We start from the raw sequence: 27,160 nt of genomic DNA on the forward strand, positions 1-27,160 counted from the left end.
ACTCACCACAAAAATGCATTTTCATTAAAACTGCAAGCGAACCCATTTCAAACATAGGATTATGACTGGGTCTTGCTATCAATTATGCATTTGATATGTGGATGTCAAAAAATTCTCCCAGAGGGCAAGGTGAGAACAAATCCTAATTCTTCATAATGCATAGAGCTTTATCTATGTACTGCCATTTACAAAAAAAAGAAAAAAAAAAACAGCGTTGGAGTCTTTGAAAGTCGGTAAAACATTTTTGTGGTGTTAAACAGACAACAAGCACAAGGTGTTCCTCAGAAGAATGAACTGAAGTAAAAGCTTTTTACTTTGTTCTGCCACAGTTTTCGTTTATAAAAGTGTGGCAGAGTGAAGTATCTTAACAGCACTTAAAGCTATTTTGCTTTCTTCCTCTGTTTGCTGGCCAGCAGTGACCATTGTCAGCACAAGATGCAATCTTAACAGCATACAGGATGCCAGAACAGTACTTAACAAGCGTGTCTGTTCCACAGTTTTGAAGTGTAACTGCAGTGTTGTGTACACTACAATGTGTTTTACGTGGGGGCAAGCTCCTTTGTAACACCCACACTTGTAAACTCTTTTTTTTTTTTTTTTTTTTTTTTTGCTGCATTGTCTGTGACCATGTTTCCTGTTGTGTAACCTGTAGGTGAGACCTCATCTTTCCTGTCCTTTATACCACCTCTTTATCAACAAACAGATCTTTATGTATTTTAGCTACTTGGCCCGTGTATGACATTGTTAGGATGTTTCTCCATCTTTCCCAAAATTAAACTTTTTTTACAGTCTTGAGGCAGTCCAATCTTTGTCTGTGCTAATTGCTTTCATTTATCTTGAAATTCTTTCATTTGAGTGCAAATCTATTTTGAAGTTTGATTATATATAATATAATGTGCTTTTGTAGTACTTTCAATATTAATCTGCCTTTTTTTGATCATCAGACATAGAACCTTAATATGACATTTATTGGTTAAAAATGGTCTGTTTGTGTGACAATGCTAAAATAAAATTACTTCTGTTTTTGCTGTCAGTATTAAATATTCTTCTGTCTGAAAATTACCCTTGCAGTCACATTATCACTGTGTAAATTGCATGCTATACCTCTCTTTTCCCATGAAGCAGTTCTAATGATTTTGGGATAAATTGTTCTTGCTTTTTTCTGTTCATCTGTCTATGTTTTTCTTATTTATTCCAACTTACCACTGACCAGATTCTTAATTACCCCTATAGCTGCTTCTCTCTGTGCCATGTCCCCTGACATATCCCTTTGCTGGGTGCATCCCAAACCTTTGGATGAAATGGGGCCACTCCGTTGTCATGGGCTATGCAGCCCTCCATTTCTGGAAGAGGAGCAGGGAGCTGTTCTCATCAAACTGTGGTCATCGTGTTTTGTGTGGTCTTATTTAAGATTTCGTGATTAAAGTTAGCATTAAAGAGGCTGCTAAGGCTGTATAAAATATTAGTTTCTGTTATGTGCCGAAACATTGCAGTAAATTACCTGGGAAAGACTGGTGGTGGTTAGTTTATGCATTTGTGAAATGATATTCCATTTGTCGATTGTTTCCTTTGAATTGTCATCTTAAAAATGTGTTATTTTGTTTGGGTGCCCTTTTCCCTTTGTGGGGTCACTGATCATGCAGCCTTTCTGAGTAGTGATTGTGTGGTTCTGAGGGTGATGCTTTTCCTAGAAGTCACTGCAATTTACTGTTGGCTGAAGCTGAGAAGTTTGGGAATTGTGTGCAGGAGCTGACCATTCATGGGGATTGAGTTTCAGTTTATGAAATATTGTAAGCTTGTTCTTTTACGGGGAAAAAAATTTAGCTTTTTCTTTTTTTCCAGGTTTACCACAAATAAAATGGTCATGCTAAGGACATATTTTGAAAACCTGTTAAATTAACAACTAAGTATTCGCTCATTCTTTTTAACTTTGTAGTCACTCATTCTTTTTAACTTTGTATTCACTCATTCTTTTTAACTTAACAGGGATATTATAGGAGCAATGAATTTATTATCACTCAGCATCCTTTGCCACACACGACAAAAGACTTTTGGCGAATGATCTGGGATCACAATGCTCAAATCATTGTAATGTTACCAGACAACCAGGGCTTGGTAAGTAGGCTTTCAAATTCAAAAAATGTCAGGCTTTTTCTTGCTTTGTGGAGTCCATTCCCTGTCTTTATTTCTGAAAATGTTATTTACAAGGTGGTTGTTACCAGGCCCAATTTTCAGGTTATTTTTACAGAATTTGTCCACAAGGGTTCGACATGTATATAATAAATGTGTGGATGTACGTGCACTGTCAGTAGCACATTAAGGTGAAACTTATTTCTGTGTGTGACGTGAGAGCAAGAGAGCATTTGAATGGACTTCTTCAGAGTCTTATTGATTTGTTGGTAGCATCTGGTATATGCAGACTGCTGGTGGCACAAATACATTTAGCATCTGCTAGTATGTTTTGCTGATAAACTGCTGCCACCTACTGGTACCTAAGAGCAAATTTGTTTTTTTATTGGAATAATTCATGACTGCATGCAGGTAAGGATGGGTTTCTTTAATTAAAAAAATACATCTTAGTTCAGCAGTGCTTCCCACAGCTAGAAAAAATAGGAATGCATCTTAAGTATGAATACTGCAAATATCTGTACTTTGAGATTCATTTGGTCTCATAGAATTGCAGGTTGTATACATTCAGTGTTGGCGTGTTATTGCTCGAACTACAATGGCTCGCTTGCCGACACTGATTTTTGCAGTGATCATTTCCAAATGCATCAGAACTTTATCGTGAAGCAGATGACAGCAGTTCAGTCGAAACATTCTTTCCATTTATGGTACCTCCTTTGTCCTCTTCAGGATCACAGTAGGTCAGGAGTTTATCCCACCAAAAGTGGGCATAAGACTGGGAAAATATCTGGATGAGGTGTTTGCGAGTCACAGGATACACACAAGCACACACGCCTACTGACATTGTAGAATATTACCGGTTCAGCTGTCTGCATCCATTCACAACCCTTTTTCCCATTTTACGCATGGGGTTAGGATGTCACTTCAGTAGTGACAGTCACCTAGAGCCAAGGTTCCCACCATCAGTTGGTTAGCCTGCTGCAGTTGTTCTTTCAAACCACAATTTCTAAAGTGCACTCGCACCTATGGCCAGTTTAGATATCCAGTCCACCTACTGCATATCTTTGGAATGTGTGTGGAAACTGGAGAACCCAGAGAAAACCCAAGCAAAACACAAGGGGGGCATGCAAAATCTGTATGGAAGACACCTCAGCTGAGAATCAAACCAGAGGACTTCTTGCTGTGAGGTGATGATGTTCTCCCTGTCCCATCTGTCTGCATAATCTGTGGAATATTGGAGGATCTGAGACATGAGTAAAAACTCAAGTCACATGCAAGGTAGACATAACAGAGTCCACATAAATGCATCTCCAACCAGGAACCATAATGGAGAACCAAGAACAGTCTGCAGAGTTTGAGCTGGATGTATTTATTTTTTAGTTTTTGAGTTCATAAAGTTAGCAGCTCACAGGCTGCGATGATTAAATGTTTAGAAGTCTGCATTTGTATTATGTGACTTTAGCTTTTCAAGTTTCTCTAACTTACTAACTTGTGTTTAAACAAGAAGAGGACTTCATGCAACAAGTCTGGTATATGCTTCATCTTAATAAAAAAAGCAACTTTTTTGTTTAGTTTTTCTTAGCTTGAAAATAGTACATTTTGCCACCACTGAATTCCAGCATGACAATTTTCTTTAAAAGATAAAGCAGTGTGCTAAAAGATCTTTACAGAAAGCACTTCCATCTCACCAGGAAACAATTTATACAAAGGACACTTAGCTCATAGCCTTTTCATGCAGTAACTTATATTTCTGACTGAAATCAAAGCAGTCAGAGAATGAAAAAGCTTGCACTAATGGTACTGGAGTCTTGGCCCTCACTGAGTTTAAAAGTCTAACCACAAAGAAATATTGTTGATTTTTATGTGGGCTTCAGACAATCTGCAGTCCACTCAAAGTCCTGAACAGTGCAGACTGAATAACTGATGTCGCTTCTACTGAATTACAGTACTGAGGGTGCAGTCTAGCGTTATTGAAGAGGACTTTAATTGTAGTCCATGTGTTTTCATATGCATTCCATGTCCAAATCAGAAAATTTTTCTTATATTCATCGATTGATGTTACACTTTTGCTAACTGAAAATGACTACTGTGAAAGTTGTATCTCATTCTCAAGCCTAGCCTAGCTTAGAATATCTGCAGCATAGATAGGGTAATAAATGTTTACTGGAACAAATGAGTGTATAGACACTTAACTGCAGCAATTTTACTGTACTGTTTTTTTTTTTTATCACTGTAAACCACTTTGTTGTAAGGCAAAGAAAAAGTTGAACAGTTCAGTAGTAGCAGTATATCGCAGCTTGTCAAAGTGAAGTAATGGTTAGTGCATGATTAGTACACACCAGATGGAGTAAAAAGACAGCTCATATTGGGTTATACTGGGTTTCGACACTTAAATTTAAGTGCCTGCAGTAGCTGGGAATGACTGGTGCCCATATATTGCAAGGAAGGGCCAACCCTTAAAGATCAAAATAAAATAAAATAATTTCTAGTGGTCAAACTAGAATGCTGGATACACATTTATGTGTTACATTGTGTCATAGACAAGGTATATTTAGTATTTTTGGAGGTCCATTTTCTGTGGCTCCAATGCGCTGCAGCAGATTTTGTAATTTTATTCATAAATGCACTTTTTTACTGCAGTACAGGCGAAGGTGGGTAGTTTCTGAATGTGTAAACTGGATCAAAGCTTGTATTACTGTGTTCTGAATTAAGCATTTTATTTTGGGCACAGTTACTGCGCCTTTTTTGTATTGATTATATTTGTTATTGACATATGTTCCTTGGTATGTTGATTTAGGTATTATTTTCTTAAAATGTGTATGTAAGTTAAATGCTGCAGCTTCAGTGCCAGGTGCGTCATTCCTATCATGTGCCCGTAAGTATAGGTTCCTGTAAGAAAATATTTGTTCTGGACTTGTTGCCAATCATATTGATGCTGGCGTGTTAAACATGCTGCTCATGGCTTTCGGAGAGTAAGCAGTTTGGGTGACAGTGTGACAGTGATACAGGATACAAGAATGGAATACCAATTCTTTGCTGATAGAAGGCAAATATATCTTGTGTTTTCTGTTAACTCTGTTTTATTTGATTTATAAAGCATTTAAAGTCTTTCTTTTACCATGGTCAGTTTAAATATCTGCTTGTACCAAAAAAAAAAATACTTAGAAAAGCTGTCCAAAAACTCTGAATACAATGCCAAATTCCGATGAAGAGTATCTTATGTCAATGTGACAAAATAAAGAAACTGATCTTTTAACGTTTTTTTTTTTTTTACTGTTAATGTTCTGTAAAGGATATGTTTTTGTTTTGTCCAACCCAGAAAGATATTGTTATTCCTAAGGATTTGCTTTTGCCAAGAATTTATTTAATTGATCTTGCATATTAAAAGATCTCAGAAAGTGAAAAAGGCTAGAACATTTTAGACAATATTTCAGTTTCTTTGAGGAGCTTGACTGAACCTACACCTTAGAGTATGGAGCTATCATAGTGGGCTGTGTTGCATGGCCAAATGGAGGTTTCTGCCATGCTTCTTTGGGCTGTTGGTTGACCTAGAAATAATGCGTAACATTTGTAGAAAGTGAAGAATCTGGGTGGTGATGTTGAGCAGTCTGAGAAGAAACTGTCAGCATTGTCTGCTAAATTTGACAACAAGAAAATGAACTGCTGGGATACTTTTTGGCAGTACTCTGAGGTGAACCTGGAACATTTGTAGGGTGGGAAAATGAAGATTAACTGAGCCTGAACAGTTTCTTGGGCAACATTTATGAAGTCTAACTTGAGTGGCGGCATATTTTTCACCCTTGTAGAGCTCATGATACAACAGGTTCAAGGTCTGAAGACCACCAGTTTCATTTTCTCAGTTACGGTTTTGTGTGCTGTTTGGAAGATGCTTAACAGGTAAGGTTACTTTCTGTAGGTTATTGTTAGCTACAAACCACATAAAGAAAGAAATTGGTGTGGGGGAGTCATCCAAGATGAATGTCTGCATGGTGAATGATTGGAAGGTATTCAAAGCTTTTCAGGATGCAAATAAATTAGTTGAATAATTCATTGCCACTTCTGTGGCTGTTATCTGTGGTGTCATGCCTTTTCAGAACAATGATTTATTATGTATAATTTTTGTGCAACATATAGTTCCTTTATTGACTTTTGTTTTAAGAGTCCAATTATTTGAGTAGCTATTTACAGCTTATGCTGTAGGGGTGTAACCTTTATTGTACAATTCTACTTTTATATATTTTTACAATACAAAAGTCTGTCATTTTGTTGTAGGTGTCATTGGCCTTGTATTAGAGCTGCTGCTGTAGTCGAACCTTATATAAACTGTAATAAGATTAAGTGCCCTTTTCTTCACATAGAATTAGATAAAGTAATACTTTCATCAAATTTAGTTTCGCCACCAAAAGGCTTTTGCTTGTGGGAGCAATGCCCATTGCACCTCTATGGTAGAGGAGATCCCTGTACCTCCTAAGAGTTTATAAAAATTTTGAAATTGTTGCATCTGTAGGTGTAAAATATTATCAGTGTAAAATATTATTAGCAGAGAGCTAGGTTGACAGACACCATACTACTGTATCCATTAATATTTATTTGTATTAGTACAAATTCTTGTCAAACAGTTAATACTGTCAGAGTTATTTCAATTCTATTATAACATGGCTAGACAGATATAACTATAGACCGATGAGCACTCTGTCCACAAACGTCACCAAAGAGTGAAACATACTGTCCAGTTTATATACTCTTTTAAATGTTAACCAATGTTATTTTTAATGTCCTTGTGACTTGTTCTTCTGGTTTGCATGATTTATGTCCTTCTTTGGTTATGCTGTATCTGAAGACTTCACAAAAAGTCTCTCCACATCATCTTTGCATCACTTGAAGTGTCTGTATTTTATTTCATTTATTTCTGCATCTGAAAGCTCACATAAAGTCAGCTTCCTTTTTTTCTATAACAGGATGCCTTTACAGTAAGCCCACAGCTATATGTTATTAATATCTAAGCTGAACATTTACAAGAAATTAACTGTTCTTGCAAAGCAAGCCATATTTTCTTTTACTGCACACACAGTATGATTTTTGGGGAAAGCATTTTAGTTTATACAATCTCTATCACTAGGGATAGTAATTTCCTGGATGAGCAAGTTCAGGCGAGTTCTGTTTTACCTAATTTTGTACAAAACATAAGTTACCCTTGACACTAAAGGTGTCTGTTGGCTGTACAACTACTGCATAGAATATGAAATCTGCTGCATTGTTAGTTTTGTGTTAATCCCCTATTTCTTCTTTGGAAGTTTGAACTGTTCCTCATACTGATACACCAATGAATCCAGATATACTGTGTAGAAAGTGGCATTTGAGACAAATGGTATCTATCAGCTCTTCGCATACTGCCCCGTACTGTGATATCCAGTACATTGGTGGATATATGTTAGTGTCTTACTTTTCCCTTAGAAATCTGAACTGTTCAACCCACTACTGATTTGTATTCCTATAGGATAAGCAGACACATTACATACACTGAATCCAGATAAATGATGACCAGCATTTCCGGTATCAAACATTTCTTCCTCGATTCCATGTATTGTGTAATCATTCTTCTGGTGTATTACCAAGTCTTGCTTGTCTTACTGGTGCATATTTTATAGGTGTACCTTACATGACTTGTAACGTAATTTTTGGTAGTGGATGCCTGATGTATTTTATCTGTTTATTTCAGCTGGCAAATAAATATTTGCTCCTTTTGCTGATTGCCTCACACCTGCTGGCTAAATTTAAATTTGCCAGTGGTTTAGAAAGTAAATAATTTATAAAATTTAGACAACATAATACATTTACAAGAGTAATAATTCAGGCTGCTTCCTAAATGAAAACACCAACTGCTAGGGTGTATCCTTGATTTGTTAAGAGGAGGCCAACAAAGCTGGGACAGGATCTGTGTCTGAGACCCCATGAGCTGAGATTGAGGGCCCTTCTCTGTCCCTTTCTTCTAGTACCCCTTCCTTCTTTCCGTTTCTCTTATACATGAACTGAATATGTGCATTGCCTTCTTAAACTTCCTGTACTTTTTTTTGAGTTTGCAATTTCATCTGCTGTTTATTCAAAGCATATTATTTCTGAAAGGAAAAAAAAATCACATTATCTTTGAAATATGTGTGTGTTTTTTGAGAGATCATAGTGTTTTAAAGAAGGGATATCTACCAATATGCTCACAGCATTAATTCTGTGACAGATGCTGTATGTCCCAGTATCAGTGTTGCATACACCAACTAGGCACAGCCCACCATGACATGCTGCGTGTATCATGTCTTCGGCATGCCATTTATGGTTGGCCAACCCAAATGGATCTGTTTTAGACATGACCCAGGCCGAAGGGCAGAAAAAAAATGAAATGCAATATTAAATATAATATTAAATTTCATTACAGTAGATACAGTAGGAATACAGCAGTGTATGATGTACAGTTGAGTCAGCCTGTTGACATACAAAAATGAATCCCTTGTCAAAGTCCAGGTAACCTGAGTTTGATTTTAGAGAGACTGACACTTGATAAGCTGGTATGGAAAATGGGCATGTCCAACTTGTAGAGGACAGAACCTTCAAACTCTAGGGAGGCCAGGATTCTGGAAGATTGCCAGGCTGGGACATGTGGGTGCGCTGAGGAGGTGTGACTTCTCTAGGCCCAGGACAGGCACGTTTTTCATAGGCCACACCTCCTGGCTTGTCGGCATACAGGGGAAGGAGTAGGACTTATAAAATAAAATTAAAGAAAATATGCAATGTATATTTCTTATTACCAGGTCAACAGCTCAAGTAACAAACACATTGTCAGAAACCAAGCAATGCACTCTTTCATTTGTAACACTTGATGTAAATTGACTGAAGTTTTCTTTTAGGAATTCATTTTATCCTCTGAAAATGGTTAATATTTTCATTGTTTTATCTTTTTAAGATACAGATTTTTTTGTCAGATTTTGTCTCTGCATGTGTGCACTGGTTGCCTTTATCAGACATTATGGCCCTGATTGATATTTTTGAAGTTTGTCGTGTAAGACGGTCAAAAGTCAAAATATTTTTTTAACTGATTTTTCTTTAAGGTCTGCAGTCATTGTTGTCAGATTCTTTGCAAACCTCTCTTACTCTTAAGACAAGAACATTGCTTACCCTCCAATGCCAACAACACTGATGTAATTTGTAAATCCAGAGTAACAGAGTTTGACACCACACTGTGAAGATCATTTACTGCCGTGGTCTTTGAAGGTGCTTTTTGATGGAGATGTTTGTGGACCCATATAAGTATTAGTTTTAGGGTGTGCATACTTATGCAACCAGCTTATTGTACGTTTTTTTTAATATTTTTCTCCTAACAGATTTGTTTGTTTTTCAATTGAATTGTACACGTTATAGGTCACATTAAAGGTGCGAAAAGTTTTGAAGTGATTTATTGTGGTCTCATTTTTTTTATATCACTAAAACCTGGCATTTTAACAGGGGTGTGTACACTTTTTATATCCACTATACATGGCATTTGACATCACATGATATAATTTGTCTCCATTTATTTCATTTGTGTATAGACTGTGCTGCTGGTATTAATGTTTTATAATACAAAACAAAGGACTGGATTAAGTGAGTGATCACTTCTAACAAAGGCATGTGATATTTGTACTTAATGGCAGGATCTTACCAGTAACCATTTGTAAAATAGAAGATTTTGTGAGATATAGTACATTGTGTGTGTCCTAAAACATTGCAGATAAATCAAGAACAAGGAGATCTTGGATAGAAATTGTAAGGAGTCCGTACTGTGTGGTCATATTGAAGACTTGGGGGATTGGTAAAGAGTAAGCAACCCAAAAGTGAAACAAGGAATGCTCTGAGAAAGGAGAAGTAGAGTTACAGATTAAAATTATTACTTTATTTCAGTATTGTTTCAATTAAAACATCTAAAATCACATTGGCAATCTGTCATATATTGAATTTTATAATTGTATTTCAAATGGTTCAAAACCAATTTTTCTTAAACCTGATTCTGACCCTTACAGTTTAGACCAATGCTATAACAACATTTTGTAGTGATGTTAGCTATTAATTAGAGTTAATCATCTTTAATATTTCATCCTTTTAATCAAATCGCTTTGTTGGAATTAATATTTCAGCAGTACAGTTGCTGTTCTTCTTTCGGCTTTTCCCAGTTAGGGGTCGCCACAGCGAAACTCCGGTCCGCTAATGATTGGCAATCGATTTTTACTGTGCCAAGGTGCCAGCCCGATGCCCAACCTTCAACGAAGGCACGCCCATTTATGCATGTCTTTTGAAAGCCACTCAACCGCGGGGAGGACATGCAGACTGCACACAGGAGGCACTCCAGCCGAGAATCGAATGGGAGAACCTCCTGCTGTGAGGCGACAATGCTACCGCTGCACCACCGCGACTTCCCTAAATGTCATTAAACATTTTGTAAAGATTAAGCTTTCATTGTTAGAAGTCCCTTGTTATTTTGGGTGGGCTAATGATTCTGATTATCTGCCCATTTTTTGGAACTATTCCTTCCTCAGTAATCTGTTTATTTTTTAAATGTAATAAGTGGTGTTAAATAAGTTGAAGAGCAACTTCTGGAGTACAAAAATGTGTTCAACATAGATTTAGAGTTATGGAAGATACCAACACTGACTGTATCTCAAAGAAGGATACATAGTGTCTCAAATAACAGGTTTGAATGTTTAAGACATGAAAAAAGTGAAACTGTATGCTTGCCATTCAGGCAAAGCTCTTTTTGCACTTTTCCAGACTCCACTGTTTTTACGTTGTATGACTGAGTTTAGCAGCGATAATTCTCAGATCTATTTCTCCTTCATTGTCTAGAGACAGTACATATATGCAGAAATTTATTGATGGATTATAGCTTCCTCCTTCAAATTTATAAGTGGTTATCACTTTTTTACGATATGTCCTAGGTGCCCTCTATTTTCACTCCCCTTTCTAATGGCTTATTAGGCAATTTTGTTTTAGGATCTGGGGATGCAAAGTGGGATATTATTCCTTTTCTTCCATAGTATGAAATTCTAAACCACAACTTAAAACTTGAAAACAAAAGCAGAATGGATGCCAGCCACAGTACTGCACTTTATTCACAGTTTAGAGCTTTCATCCCAAATTGCTAGGGACGACTTCAGAAGGGTCTGTATTATGTAGTCAAAGGCACTAAATCTCGACTACCCTTTCATCAACACACACGTGTCAAATGTGCACTTGAGCGAATGGCCACATTATCGACTTCTTTCCAAGGGAAAGAAATCGGTTGGACGTTCTTTTAAATCCGTCCTTTTACCCACTGTAGTGCAGTCTCAGAGTTAGTATATTTAGTTAGGGGGAGGTGTGGGGGGGTGAATCCCTTTTAAAAACAATTTTGGGTGCTACCAAATTGGATTGGAAAAGAATGATAGCGATGTAACTCTAGACAATCAGGAAAAAGTGGATTGAAGCATGAGTTTTATCATGACATATAATAAAGATCCCACTAGATTATGCCAGGTAGTTAAAAAGAATTGGGATTTATTACACATAGATAAGAAATTGGGGGTAGCACCCACATTTGTTTTTAAAAGGGATCAGTCCTTTAAAGACATATTAGAACTAGGGAGTAGAATTGAAATAAGTGTCACAAATAGGAATAAGGGTAATTATAAATGCTGTATGTGCTATCAATGCCCTTATGTCATACAACAGGAGAAAATTTTGAGTTAAATGGTCAGGATATATTTATTAATGGGCATTATAATTGCAAGAGTAAAAATGGGATTTATATCGCAAAGTATTTGAAATGCCCTGCATCTTATGTTGGAAAGACCTGTAGACGATTTAGAGAGAGAATGTACGAGCATTTACAAGATATTAAAACTGAGAAAATGACTAATGCTCTATTTAGGCATTTACAGATGTACAATGATTATAACTTTGGTTTTATAGTTATGCAACAAAGTTGTTAATGACCTAAAGGGTAGGATGGTAGCTGAACATTTGGATATTTGTGAACTCAAGTGGTAGCTTAGGTTGAATGCCACTAAGTTCCCCGGTATTAATGAAACGGTTAGTATTAACTGTGTGTTTAAGATTAAAAATTTGAAAGGGTGGTATATTAAACATGCTTTTTAGCATTTTTTATGAGTTAGTTTTAGAATCTGGTAAATATATGTTAATTAAAGTTTTAATTGCTTTATTGGTAATTATGTGACAATAATTGTGTTAATGGTATAAACGTGCTGGGTTGTCTTGATGTAATAGTTCTAAAGAAGTCCCTAGCAATTTGGGATGAAAGCGCTAAACTGTGAATAAAGTGTGGTAGTATGAAATTCTGTTTTATGTCATGCTTTAACATTTATCACTCTTTACAATGTATTATTTTCCCCTATAACAGGAAATGCTGTTGCACTCTGACATAGAGACATCATCTTAGATTTATTTTCTGATTGTAAAACTATGTTTTGTTATAAGGAAGACTATGGGCAGGTTCACTGTAGTTAAGTATTAGTTTGTTTGAAAGCGGGATAATTGCGCTTATTCTTTCAATTTGTTGCGATTTGTTTGCACATTACAAAATCGATATTCGTCTTTGTCTTATATTTGATTATATAGTTCTGGTTATAATATGTATCACAAAATACATCCCTGTTCTCTTCATTGAACAAGTTTCATGATATCTTTGTTGTATACCTGAACTACAATCAGGACACGTATATGGAACGGTGGCTTAACGGTTTGCTATAAGGACAGCACCTCAGGAATTCAACAGTCTTTTAATACTATAATGATGTATCACTATCAGCATTGTAATCTATCTGACTGGTATAGGGCTAAAACTCACACTGTCTGACCTTCCAGCATGAAGAATACAGTTTGCTTGACCCATTTTGTGTTTGTTTGTATATGTATGTATGTATGTATATATATATATATGTGTGTCCCTTATGGGAGGGGTAAGCTATAGATATCCTGATTGCAGGCATATACTAAAGCCATTCTAGTCCTAAGGCATTGATAACTGGTAAACTTGGGACATTACTGACCAGGCTTAAAAAGGCTGTAGGGTTGTTAAGGCTAGTAACCCCCTATTTATGTTAACTGCTTTTGATTTTCAGTGAGAGGCCATTTAGGTGACCTCTACCTTGGGCTCATTGAGGTGGATCGGCAAAGGCAAGTGGTGGTTCCAGGAGTTTGTGTGTGAGTGCCTAACAAGTTTTTTTTTTGTCACATTTGGGGAGTGGTTTTTGGGGGTTGGGCTGCTGTTTTTATATTTTGAAGGATCCTATGTTGAACATTTTTAACAAATGTGTAGCCCTTTTTTTCTCTGATTATCTGTGGTTGATCTATCTAGTGTTTGATCATTCCAAATATAATATTGTCTGTATATGAGATGGAATGAAAATGTGCAAGACCTAAATGAAGGTTGCTACTTAAATTCACTTGACTGAACTGCAATTCATACATGTTTTTAAATTGCTTACTGGAAATATTTGTACTTCACTAAGCTGAAAATGTTAAACAGTATTTTCTGCTTTTAATCTGGCAATGTCTGTTTTGTAAACATTTTATCATCTCTTGTATGACTTCAAGACATATTACTACCCCCTTTAAATATTTAGACATCCACCCCCCATTATTTCTAATTAATTATTGCATTCACGTTGCTTTGTCTTTTCACTGTAATGTATATCCTGATGTAGACCATAATAATGTTGGTGATTAATGTTGTGCTATAAAATGTATTTTGTTCAAGCTGAGAAACTGTGCAGGTTTCCAATGCAGCCTTGGTAATTCACAAATTGAGGCACAGGGTAACTTTAATCCTTCTCTCCCTATTTGTCTTAGGCTGAAGATGAATTTGTTTACTGGCCCAGCCGAGAAGAGTCCATGAACTGTGAGGCCTTTACTGTAACCCTCATTAGCAAAGACAGATTGTGCCTCTCTAACGAAGAACAGATCATTATACATGACTTTATCCTAGAGGCTACTCAGGTAAATAGCAGTCATACTATATCAATAAGCTGTGCTATATTATTCCCAGTCTTAAATATGTATATTTTTTCTGAACTTGGAGAAAAAAGACTGTATGATATTTTAACAGCATTTTGCCTGTCTCAGTTGTGGGCATGGGAGTTCCTGCAGATAAAACTTCAGGTTGGGGTGAATTAAAAAAGTTGGTTATATACTATCTTTGAAGAAAGTGGTTACGTTATTTTTTGTAAGGCTCACACTTGCCTTACAAAGACTTCTGCAGCAAACACAACTTTTAGGAATTATTTTGAATACAGATGAATTTTGACTAGCAGCCTATCTGTATAGTGACTAAAATGTTCTGACATCACCATCTGATATGGCAATCTTGGAAGTAAGTGCTTTGAAGGTCCCTATGCAATGGTTTAAGCTCTCCTGTACAAAAAAAAAAAAAAAAAAGAGCCGAGGCAGGCTTTTCTGGTAATTCTAGGTTCAGCTACCTGCTCCTTTTTCTGGGGCCTTGCATACTGATTTCTGGGTGCTGTTGGATAACAGAGGGTTTTTTCTGGGAAACAATTCTGTATACCATGCATCCACACATTTGTGAAAAGCAGGACAGTAGCTCATTTAGTCCTACTTGCTTACATTACTGCACTTACTTTTATGTTGAACTCTGCCATTTAAAGACCCAATGTTTTATGTGGGAAAAACTAATTCCCACTTTTTTTTTTTGTTTGTTTTATGCAGAAAAGAATTACAAGCTATGAGAATTTCTCTGCAGATCCATACTTAGCTTTCAAAAATGGTTTCTCTGCTCACCCCCCCCCCCCCCCCCCTCAGCATTACTTGTTCTTAGAACTGGTCCGTAATTACTTTTTATACTTTTCATTTTGTTTGGTATTTGGTGTATACTAACCTTCAGTTCTGTCTGCAGCTTTGGAGGTCAGTCCATAAAAATGTTAGTTGATAAATGGCAGGAGTGCAGAGTAGGACAACAGTTGTTAAAGGTTTGAGACTGGATGTTCATTCTGAAAGATGTGGTTAGGTGAGTTGGTAATACTCAAAAATGTTAGGCTTGGTGCATTCTGTGATGGGCTAGGGTCCCGTTTGGGATTGCTTTCTGCCCTGCACTCACTGCTTGTTGAGTTGGGCTGCAACACACCATGACCCTAAATGGGTAATAGGTTTCTGATCTGGGGCACCTTCTATGTAGAGTCTGTATGTCCTACCTGTGTACATGTCTGTGTTTGCGGAGTGTCACAGTTCCTTCCAAGGATGTGCCATAGCTGAACTGATGTTTCTCCAAATTATTCACGGGTATGCTTGCAGTGTTATGAATATATGTACCTTGTGATGTGATGATGGCTTGTCCAGGATTAGTTTCTCTGCCTTGTGCTTACTGATTTCTGGAATATGCTGTCACTGCTCCTTGACCAGACTTTGGGTTAAGCAGGTAATCGGAGAATGCATGAATGAATGAGTAAAGGGCATTGAAAATGGATGGGTGGATGGATAGGAGTACTAGTACAAAGTAAACATTCTCCCCCGAGGAATGGCTGTGCCATTTAGATCAGATAAAAGAATAGGTCAGGGAGGAAGTAGCCCAGCTGGTAATTCGAGCAGTGATGAGTTCAGCTTCAAATGGGGCAAGACCAAGAAAATCCACTAATTGACTGGGTTTCAAAAGTGAGAATCTAAAGAGGGTGACCAGAATAAGATATGATTGCAGTAAAGAGGGTACTAGATGACAGAGGGGGGGGGGGCTACCTAGAGGTTATTTTTGAAGTTAGACATAATAGGCAGTTTCCCAGGTGTTCTGGTTTGGGTAAGTTAGTTTATTCATTTAATTTATATAGAATCCTTTTAAACTGTGTCTATTTACTGCTTTGCTACGACTAAAAATCCATTGTTCCTATACCATATTTGTTCAGAAGGATGACATTTTGTTTGTTTCATTTTGCCATAATGTTGCAAGAGTCTTGTAGCTACAGCTGAAAGCTATTTTCCCCCCACCTCTGAATTTCTACTTTAGATATTTTACAGAATTGAGTTCCTTAAGTTCCATTCATATTTTAACAGAAATCGAAGACCAGAAATCAGATTTAAACAGAAAAACATAATCAGTCTGTGTTGTGTATGCCTTTTTATTACTTTGAAGCATTCCGACTTTTTCTGTATTTCATGAGTTTGTTGCCACTATTTTTGTGATTCTGTGTTTCCAGTATTTCTTAAGATTGCTTGTGATTTTGTCTGAAGCAGGAGTGTTCTTTGAGGTAATTTACCATGGCCAAATGCCGCCTTGGGTCTCTCCTGAAAAGAGGCCACATGTTTAGGGGTACTAACTTGGTCAATAAAGGATAAATAACAAATGAAGTAGGAAGGGTAGCCATGAAAATGCATCAGTGTAACAACAGATAGACAAAAGAAGCTCTTACAGAAGCCGTGAAGTGTGTTTCTGTGTTGTGGCTTTGGAGGTCCTACAAATGTCCCGTCTCTTTGTCTAATTCAGCATAAAGACTCCTGAAGTTAGCTTAGATGGCCATTATGTGTTGCATGTTGCTTGATTTTACAGGATGAAATTGGCCTTCTATCTAGTAACATTTCTTTTTGGTTATATTGTCTGACAACTCATTCACAATGGCCGAGTGTTCTGTATGGTCACTGTTTGAAAAATCTGTTAAATTTGTGCATGCTTGTACCCAGTCACATAGCAGAACTTTTGATCAGTTAAATTTCTTAAAGTTGAACAGTTTATTGCTGTAGAATGCTTTTAGCAATTTATTATGTTCCATATTTGAATTTCAGGGTAGCAGCTGTTGTGTGTACATTAAATTTTGGAGTTTAGATTTTTCAGACAACATTTGTACCATTGAATCATAAATTGCAGTAGTAACATGGATTATTTTTTATACTTGGTGGCAGTTATCTCATTAGTAGAATGGATTTTTATTAGCTTAATCATTTTTTTTTTTTAACTGTAACTCTCTTGCCCAAGCCATCTCCATTGCTATGTTGTGGACACAATGGGTGGGGCATTGCACAATGTCCTCTGTCTAGTGAACAAGGTGGGGGTGGGATGTGATGCTGTTTGGCAAATTCATGTACAGTGAAAATTAGTTTTAGTACGGCTCTGAAATAGTGAAATGTATTCTGTGAGATATTAGTTATGCATCATCTAGTAATTCTCAGATTAAATTACCTATTTTATTTTTTTCATTGTCTAGGATGACTACGTTTTAGAGGTACGCCACTTTCAGTGCCCGAAATGGCCAAATCCAGATGCTCCTTTAAGTAGCGCCTTTGAACTTATCAATGTAATCAAAGAAGAAGCCTTAACAAGGGACGGGCCCACCATTGTCCATGATGAGTATGTTTTTCATAGAAAATAATTTATTTGTTTTACTTAATAGATTTATGAGAAAACTCAAGTTCAAGGAGGAGGCTTATACATACGTTACCTTGGAAATGCTGACAAATGACTACATAGGCTAATTTATTCAGGAACATTTATACAAAGTAAGAAGGCATTAAGGTATCCCAAGGCTGCATTTCTGGGATTTATGTTGCTCTGGATCCTGTGGGCTCCCTGAAGTCTTCTCCATGCCAGATGGATGCAAGGTTCTGCTTTCATGATTATTTATAAAACCAGTTCTTAAGATATTTTGGCTGGTTTTCATTCCTGTTAAGTAGTCGCTTTGCCTTATATTTTCCACTCACACAAATTCAGATATGCACAAACTAGAAAAATGCCAAGACCAGCTATTGAAAATCATCCATACTACAAGTAGAGTTCTTTCTGTTTTGATACTGCTTTCTCAGTCTTCAATACTACAAGATTATTTTAAACAAGAAACATCTTTATTGAATTATCACTTATGACATGCACAGTCATATGTTTATATAAATGAGAACAAACCATATTAACGTATTTCCAGTTAGAAATATTGTACATCACTTATAATCTATACAGTCATTGTTAGTCAAACATTACATAGCTCATTCAATTCCTGCCTTCCCTTAAACCTCATTCCTCATCCAAAACATTATTCTGCCTATATTGTTCCCCACAGTTCCATTTTTTTTCCATGTAATTTGCACCTACCCTTTTCTAAAGATCTCACTTCCACTTCTTTTATCTCTGTTACTATATTCACCACTTCTAGTACAGTTGGTTTAGACTTTGGTTCCCATTTTCTAGAAAATTGTTTTTTGGCAGCCACCAGCATTAAACTCATCTAGGTCTTACTATGTCTAGGCAATTCCTATTCTCTATCACTGCTCAACAAATCATTTTTTTAGTTATACCAATTTTGTTCACCCAATATTTCTGATGGAGTACCCTTCAGGGAATTTTTAAACTCTGCCAGTTCATTACACTCCCAAAAAATATGTTTCCAATTACCTCTTTCTTCCACATCACTCTTCCCAACATTTGCTGTCTACCTGAGGAAGAATTCTTTGGAGTCTGCTTAGGGTATAAAAATAACTATGTAAACAGATCCTAAATCTTCTACCCTTTGCATGTTTGGGAGACGTACGTGATATCCTCCCATTGTTTCTTTGTGAATTGCTTATCCAGTATCTCTTCCCAACTTTTCTAACCTCCTCTGATTGATTCCTATAGTTATCATGCAATATTTACATGCTCTACTAATTATCCCTTTTTTAACAGCAGCTTCTTCTCTGGACTCTACAAAAAAACTCTACCAGAGCAGGTCTTGTACTTAGGATTCATCTCTCACGTTCTCTTTGCCAATATTCTGATATCAGTCCTTGATAGGGAAGGCAATTTTTAGCTTGCAGTCCAAATGAATCCTTGGCCTATTCCCATTCTGTTACCTTTCCCTCTCTAATTATTTGCTCCCATTACCTTTGTTCCTTTGCCAGTTTTCTCCATTAAAGTCCAGCCCCCTCTCACCTGTTCTCTGTACCCCTAATTGCACTCATCTCTGTCACTGGCACCTCCTTTCTCCATTCCCGTGTTGGCTTAGTTATAATACTTTCTGTTGCTTTATTATTGTGATATTATGTATGGTTACTGTTATTCTCCTTAAGGAGCTGCATCCAAAATCCTATTATCCTTGTTTCTTGTGCTTCCTCCTGTTTCATCATCATTCCTTTCCAGTTTGAATTGTAGCTTTCTGTTGTGCTATGTTCAGGATCCTTAACCGTGTAGCTATGAAATACCCCTTCAAATCAAGTACTCCCAAACCACCTTGTTTTATTGGAAAGATTGACTTATCCCACTTGACTCTTGCCGTGTGCCCCTCCCAGATAAAACCCTTCAACTCATTATTAATTGCTATCCACTTCTCCTCTGGTTGATAAAAATAGGGCCAACATGTGTATAAAACTAAAGGGACTAAAAACATTTTTATTGCTTGTATCATGCTATCCACATCCATAAAACGGAACTTCCAGTTTCTGTTTTTGTATTATCTTTTTTCTCTCTTCCCACATATCCCTAGCTGCCATAACAGAATCCTTTGTAATTTGTACTCTTAAGTACTTTGTTTTATTATGTCCCCATAAATATGGGTATTACTGACCAGTTAATGTGTGAGTACAGCTATTGCCTTTCTTTTAGCTTCATTAATTTTGTATCTTCTTAAGACTTGAAACATTGCAAGATTTTTTTTTGAGAAGTCCAAATGGGCTTTTGTTTGTTGGAGGGGAATTGAGACATGAATACACACAAATATTGTGAATTGTGCTACAAATAATTTTTAATTTTAATGAAAACGTACATGCAAGCAACTAGGACACAGAGAGAAACACAAAATAAATCCTTTTGGACAAATAGATTGCAAGAAAGAAAAGCATTTATCTTTAGCTCCATGTTTTCTTTTGTCTCTTATCGAAAGAATCACTACCCACTGTAGTTGAATTTTCAGAATGCGAACAGACAGACTGGGAATGAGATTCTAAAAGATTTAACTCTGAGTGACTTACTCTGTACAAGTCCTTTCTATAAAGCAAAGTTACACCGAAGTAAGTAACTTAACGCTGAGTGCAAGTCTTCTAGAATTAAGCCATAAAAGTGCAGAGAAGTCGAATCTGTACATCACAAGCACCGGGGTACTGTTTTTTTTTTCCATGTTGGTTCTTTTTTTCAAAGCTGTTTGGTTGGTTAACATCTTTTCATACAGACCACAAATGCAGCTGAACAGATTTTCTCATTTACCTACTAATAAAGAGTGTTTTTTCTGGCCTGGGCATGCTATCTCCATTAAAAAATAGTCTAACTGCTTTTTTATGATCCTTCATCTTCCTGGGAATAGTTACAAATTTTGTAAAGGGCAGAATACTGTTTCATATCCTTTTTTTCTGCATTGTAGATATAAATGCTGCAGTTCCTAGCATTAGACAGTTACAGCTTCAGTTACAAACTCCATATAGTTTTCATTTCTTATCAAAGGTTGCAAGTTCACATATCTTTCCATCTCTCTCTAGAAAACACACATTGCAGGTATACATTGTATAGAAATAAGTCAATTTTTTTCAAATATTTTTTAATTTACCTGCTGCACGCAATTAATAAGTGCATTTTGCATATCTGCTACATTCCGACTCAGAAAAAGTGGCATATTTATTCTGGGACACCAGAGAAATATAAAGAATGCTGAGATTGTTACAGTGTGGCTAGTTTTAAATGATATGACCTGACTGAAAATATTTGTATTGGGCCTGCTTGTAAACATGCGGCTTTAGGTGGGACCAGAATTTGTTATAGGAGGACAACTCTTTAAGATGTTGGGGTAAAGATTCCCAAAGTTTGGGACCTAGAATTGAGAAGCTTTGGTTAGAACACTTTAGATTGGTTCTTGGAGTTAATTATGCTGGATCTAAGTGATTCTGACTTTTGAGGTTATAGAATGGAGTGTTTCTGCCTTTTAAGGTAATAGGGTGGAGTGTTAGCAGCCAATTTGGCAACTAGAAGCAAGATGGTTTGAAAATATAAAAATTTCAATAAGAGTGCTGGTAGCAAAATTTCTTAAAATGAGGCTACTTTGATGTGCTGTTTGTATCAGTCCAATTTTTGATGTTTGCATGTAATAATTTTGCAGTAGCACAAAACAATTTGAACCTGAAATTTTCATCTTGACATTTCAGCACAGAGTATAGAAATCTTCCATTCACTTATCTGGAAAATGGTGAACAGAAACGTATATGCATCACATATGCCTAAGGTGGGATACATTTGTAGTGCTGAAAGGTGGAAATGCCAAAAGGCATTGTATGGAACACAAGAGGTCAAAAACAGTAATTCAGTGACATTGCAGTACAGTGTGGACTGTTTCCCCTGTTCCCCACTGTAGTGCACTTCCAGAGTTTGTATATATAATTATCAGGGGGGCAAGGGGAGAAGCTGGGAGGCAGAACATGTGCTGTGTTTTTTGGGATTTGGAGTTTTGACATTGTGTGTGTTCATTATGATGCCATTCGTCATTTTGGTTGTTTGACATTATAAATTTATTGTGCCTAAGGAAGAAGTAAAAAATAAAGAAAAAGCAGCTTAATCCTTTGGCTTCCTGACTTCAGGGGGGAGAATTCCTTGTTCCCTTTTGGGATTGTTGGTTTACTTGAATTGTGCGTAAGGAATCCAGATTGAGAAACACTGATAATCAGCTTGTTAATGCTACAAAAGTATGAAAAGAAAAATAAAAAACGGACCACACCAGTGGTATAAAACAAAGCACTTTAATGAGCAACACAGCACACTACACCAATGACTGAGCGCTTTCACCCACTGTCTGTTTGGGTTTCTTCAGAGTCTGTTTTATACCACTGGTGTGGTCCATTTTTTATTTTCCTTTTTGTACTTTTGTCAATTTGGTTGAGATTTTACATCGTGTTGGTAGTTGTTAATGCTACAGTTTCACACCTGCACTGAATGCATTGTTAGGTTGGATACCAACTAATAGCTATAAGTATTTGTCGTCATCATTGTAAGTGTGCAGCAAATAAGCATTTTAGCAAAACTGAGCAAAAACGAAAATAAATAAACTACTGAAAAAAAAAAGGAGCCCTGTAGAACTGAGCAGGAATCAATTTTATTAAGTGCTTTTCGTTTAACAATTTGTCAAACATCTTCAGATAAAAAAAAGTAAATGAATCACATCTTTTAAAACTCACACTTGAAAAACATGTGGTTGGCAAAGGCCAATCATGAATAACTCTTTACTTAAAGTACCACTCTCCTATAAATGATGTAATTAACTTAACTATTAAAAACATATTTGCTCATTATTAAATATCATATTTCAAATATTTACAACATATCATCAACTTGTTTACATTAAATGCTCAATCATATATAAACCAAGGTATATTAAACATTCTAATTATACATAAAATAAAATAAATTGCTAACACGGCTGCTGTACTGATCCACCCTTCATCTTTCCAGGCTCTTAAGTTTTAGGAGACATGAAATAGAACATGACTCATTAATGCCTGGATAATTGTATGCATTCATTAAAATTTGCAAGTACAATTCTAATTCTTCCAATTTGAGTGAACGTGGACCACCCCTATTGTCGAGCACTACTTGGTCAATTACTCTAAACTTAAAAAAATGGTCATTTTTTGCAATTATATGTTTTGGTAAGGCGTTTTCTTCCTTTTGTTTTTCAGTTGCATACAGGTGTTCATAAACTAATTAGCGGAGCTTCCGCTCCATTTTCCTTATATAAAATACTTGGCATTTTTGACATTTCGCCAAGTAAACCACAAATTTCGAGTTAAGGTGAATTTAAATCTAGACTTGAACTTCCTGTCGTTAATAGTGAAATTGGTACCCACATCCATAAACCTATAAAATCTGCACATTTCACAACGCATCATACCTTAATTCTTTGTTACTTTATAATGACTAGTTTTCATCTCTAATAAATTCTTTGTGTTGCAACCCTTACGGAATATAATCCTAGGTGTGTTACCTAATCTATCTAATATGACTGCATCATGTCCTAATACTGACCAATTCTTGTTGATAATATAAGTCAAAAATTGGCTGTCCATACTAAAAGATGTTACTAAGCTTAGTCTAAAATTAACTTTATTTAAATTATCAGGCCGATTAGTCTCCGTATTCATGTACTCACCAGCCGTACCTTCTCTACCTAAGATTGGTGAGTAGACATCATTAGCTGTTTTAGTTTGCACTTCTGTTAAAGAATCTACCAAACTTATAGGATCACCACGCTTGAGGAACATATTCCTCGAAGTGCCGCATTCATTAAGGAAGTCCTCCTCCAAAGAGACAATCCGCACTATCCTTACCAACTGTCCCTTGACTACAGAATGCTTTTGATGGTAAGGGTGGTTACTGGAATAATGCAATAATGAATTAGAATAGGTGCTCTTTCTATATATTTTCACCAAATATTTTCCACTTTCCCCGTCTTTCCTTAAATGGACAGCTAGATAAGCTATTTCTTCCATGCTAAAATTCCAAGTGAATCTTAAAAAGTTAGTTGTCCCATTTAAGTATTCGACCAGGTGTCACTCTGGGATGTCATTACAGCTAAACAGAATAAAAATGTCATCCAGGAATCTTGTATAAAATAAGATAGAATCCTGGATATTCTGCTTCTTAAAAATAAATTCTGTTTCCCAGTAAGCCATTACCATATTGGCCAGACTGGCAGCACATGGGGAATCCATGGCTACATCGATTTTTTGGAGGTAATATCTATTGTCAAACAGAAAATAGTTATTTGTCAAGATGATGTCTAGTAGCTCCTCAACTAAAGAAATTTCTGCTTGACTAGCACCCTTGTTTGATAACATCAGACTCACCCATTCAATACCTTCCTGATGTGGTATCAAAGTATACTTGTCCTTTACATCTATTGTGAGAAAACCATTGTCATGATTATATTCCAACTCGTTAATATTATTCAGGAATGACCATGAGTCTTTACATACTTGCGCTTCTGTTTTCAAATATTTCTGCAAGATGGTATCTACTAATTTAGCACATGGATAGGTGATTGAATTACGGCCATCTATCAAAGGTCTCATCGGTGAGTTTTGTAAATCCTTATGTACTTTTGGAATACCACATAAAACTAATATTCTTGGGCAAGGCATTGACAAAAAGTTGTATATTTCTCCATCTATTCCTGCCTCTATAAACAGGTCATTAATATAACCCTTAATCCAATGATATGCTGTATTCACCTCATTTAACGATACGTGTACATAAGCATCACCACTTAGAATGATAGACAAGTGTGACACATAGTCGTTATAATCCATGACTGCTAAACCCCCACCTTTATCAGGTTTACAAACCCTCACTTCCGATGTTCTTAATAAATCTAAGGCTGCTCGTTCTGATTTACTAATATTCCAGTTAATATGTTGATTACCTTTGTGGATATGTAGCCTAGCAAAGAAAGGTCGTAAATCCAATTCACATATTCGTTCAAAAGATTTCAGTAAAGGGTGTAATGGAGGATTGTATATACTCAATATTCTAAAAGCATTGTTACACATGTTAACATTACTACCTTCACTAGAATCATTTATATTACCTAAAAGTAATTGCAAATTCAATTTTCTAATAAAACACTTAATGTCCATAATCGTTCTTGCTACATTCATATGTTGTGTCGGTACAAATGTATAGCCTTTAGCTAACAATTCAATAATATCTGGAAAAACCCACGCAGAAGAATAATTAAAAATGTTAAAGTCACCTGAACTATTTTTAATGATCTGTGATTGATCCGATGTCCTTAAAGGATGCATCTGCAGTCCTTACAAATGGGTTGTCCTGTCGTCCGGCAGCCCTTCGGTCGGCCGGATTCCAAAGTCTGGGTCTGGCTCCGGCTGGTGTCGCACTTCACCCGACGTCATTGCGGCAGTTCTTCAGGTATAAAGGCATCAGCCGACACCATTTTCCTCAGTCTTTCTTGCCGCGTGGCGCCCGAAGCAGAAGCTGTTCGCAAGTGCCGGTCGGTCAGATCCAGAGATTACTACTACCGAATATTACTTCGAAGACTTTTAAAAAGCTAAGTACCCCGTTGGGGACTCTTTCTTGCCTCAGCCGATGTCAGAGAAAGTGAATAACTGTTTATCTTGTGGGAAACAAAAATACCTCATAAAGATTTCCACTCCTACTGCATACATTGTTTAGGCCCAGAACACGACGTAGCAGCTTGTCTAGCCTGTGCTTCTTTTAACCGACGGACGCTTAGACGTCGGTCGGAGTTTGCTGAACAGATTTTCGGCTCCAATTTTGCCTATATTATGCCGTCGGATCCTCCGACAACGCAAATTACCAAAAAACGCAAAGAAAAGGACCGACACTCGCGGTCCGCGGTTTCGGCCGAAGCCGCGGTTAAGCAAACCGCGAGTGTCTCGGTTTCGGCCGAAACCGAGCAAGCGGTTCTTTCTTCAGCCGAAACCATGCCTTCTACCGAGGCCTCTTGTAACCTGGTAGAATCGGCTACTGAAATCCAACCTCCTGCTGCGGTTTCACAGGAATTATCAGACACCATTCCCCTGGATATTTCAACCCCTGCTCGTGGAGCTGCTAGGCCTCCTGCAGCAATGTCTATTAAGGCCTTTGCCAGGGCTAAAGCAGCCAAAGCATCTAAAACGGTGCCTGCCAAACCCCCCTCTCACAGGCCCAGCTCCCATATGCTTTCTTTGGCTGAGGATCTCATCTCTTTAATTCGTGGATCACAGCCTCATCCAGACAGGGCCTCTCTCCCTTCTCCAGAAAAGAGGCCTAGAGCAGAGCCCCCTGAGCCAGTATCCACTGATGATTCCTCTGATGACTCAGAACATACAGACCCTCCTGAGGCTACTTATTCTCCTTACGAAGACTCTGATGCTGAAGAGTCCATCCCTTCAGCCTCTCCGCCTGAGGAATTTTCCTTTGGGGAAACCTTGCATGCCATGAGGGAACAATTTCAATGGCAGGGCCAAGATTTCTCAGACTCCAGAAAAAGGCTTAGGACCTTTCTACATTTGCCACAACATAGGCCTTTAGCTATACCTCCAGTTCTTTCTGTTGTAGATGATGCATTTAATGATGCTTGCACTGCTCCTGATTCATTACCTCCGGCTCCTGCTAAACCCGATAGGTTCTACAGGGTCCCGGACACTCATCACCATTTATACAAGGCTCCCTTTGCAGATCCAGAGACTATCTCCCAGGGCCCTAAAGCTGTAGCAGCAACTTCTACTAAAAAAACCCTCCCCTCTGAAAGGGAATCCAGGTCCTTAGAGAGATGGGGTAAAAAAGTTTACACCTCTGCAACTTTGTCAGCTAGGGCTTTGAACTGCCAATTTCATATGATTCAATACCAAGAGTTTATGCTTGACCAGTTAACTAAAAAGCTGTCCTCTGAAGAATCTTTAGATAAAAAGTATGTTCAAGAAATGGTACATAACATACAGCAGGTTAGTAACCATTCCTTAAAATGTGGCTATGATGCACTGGAGGCTTCCTTTAGATCAGCCATGACTGGCACAGTTATCAGGAGACATGCATGGTTGAAAGAACAGGCATTACCAGACCATGTCAAATCAAAGCTTTTGGATGCACCCATGGACAAGGTCAATTTATTTGGTTCCCCTGCACAGCAGGTACTAAAAAAGATGGAAGAGAAGGCAAAATCTGTACAAACAGTGAAAGATTTCTTACAGGTTCAACCTCCAAGGTTTAGCAGGAACTGGCCCTCCAAAAATTGGTCCTTTCCGGACTCCTCTAAGACACAAAGAGGCAGGAATAGGCGTTCTAGAGGCAGAAACCAATCCAGCGGTGCCTACAGGGGACGCCAGTGGCAAGGTAACAACCAGCGAGGCACGGATGCAACCACCACCACTACAACAACTCAATCACAGTGGCTTGGCGGTGGCACCGCCTACCAGGGAACAACTAGAAGCACCCTTAGGCGGAAAGTTAACCTTATTTTCAAAAAACTGGCATTGCATCACAAGAGAAAAATGGATTTTGCAAACTATAGACCAAGGTTACAGGTTCCATTTCCATACTCTACCAGGAAAGAGAGGAATG

At 37.3% G+C, this 27,160-nt stretch overlaps 1 protein-coding gene across 1 annotated transcript in view; it reads left to right on the forward strand.

Annotated features, from left to right (window-relative positions):
• PTPRG (protein tyrosine phosphatase receptor type G) overlaps positions 1–27,160 on the forward strand; it is a 3,415,981-nt gene that overhangs the window by 3,327,803 nt on the left and 61,018 nt on the right. The window contains exons 27-29 of the mRNA XM_044077514.1: positions 1,987–2,115; positions 13,996–14,142; positions 17,346–17,488. Of these exons, the coding sequence (XP_043933449.1) occupies positions 1,987–2,115; positions 13,996–14,142; positions 17,346–17,488 (419 nt within the window). The remainder of the gene's footprint in view (positions 1–1,986; positions 2,116–13,995; positions 14,143–17,345; positions 17,489–27,160) is intronic.

The sequence above is a fragment of the Protopterus annectens genome, chromosome 7.part0 (assembly GCF_019279795.1).
Source record: "Protopterus annectens isolate FY-2018-M chromosome 7.part0, PAN1.0, whole genome shotgun sequence".
NCBI lineage: Eukaryota > Metazoa > Chordata > Ceratodontiformes > Protopteridae > Protopterus > Protopterus annectens.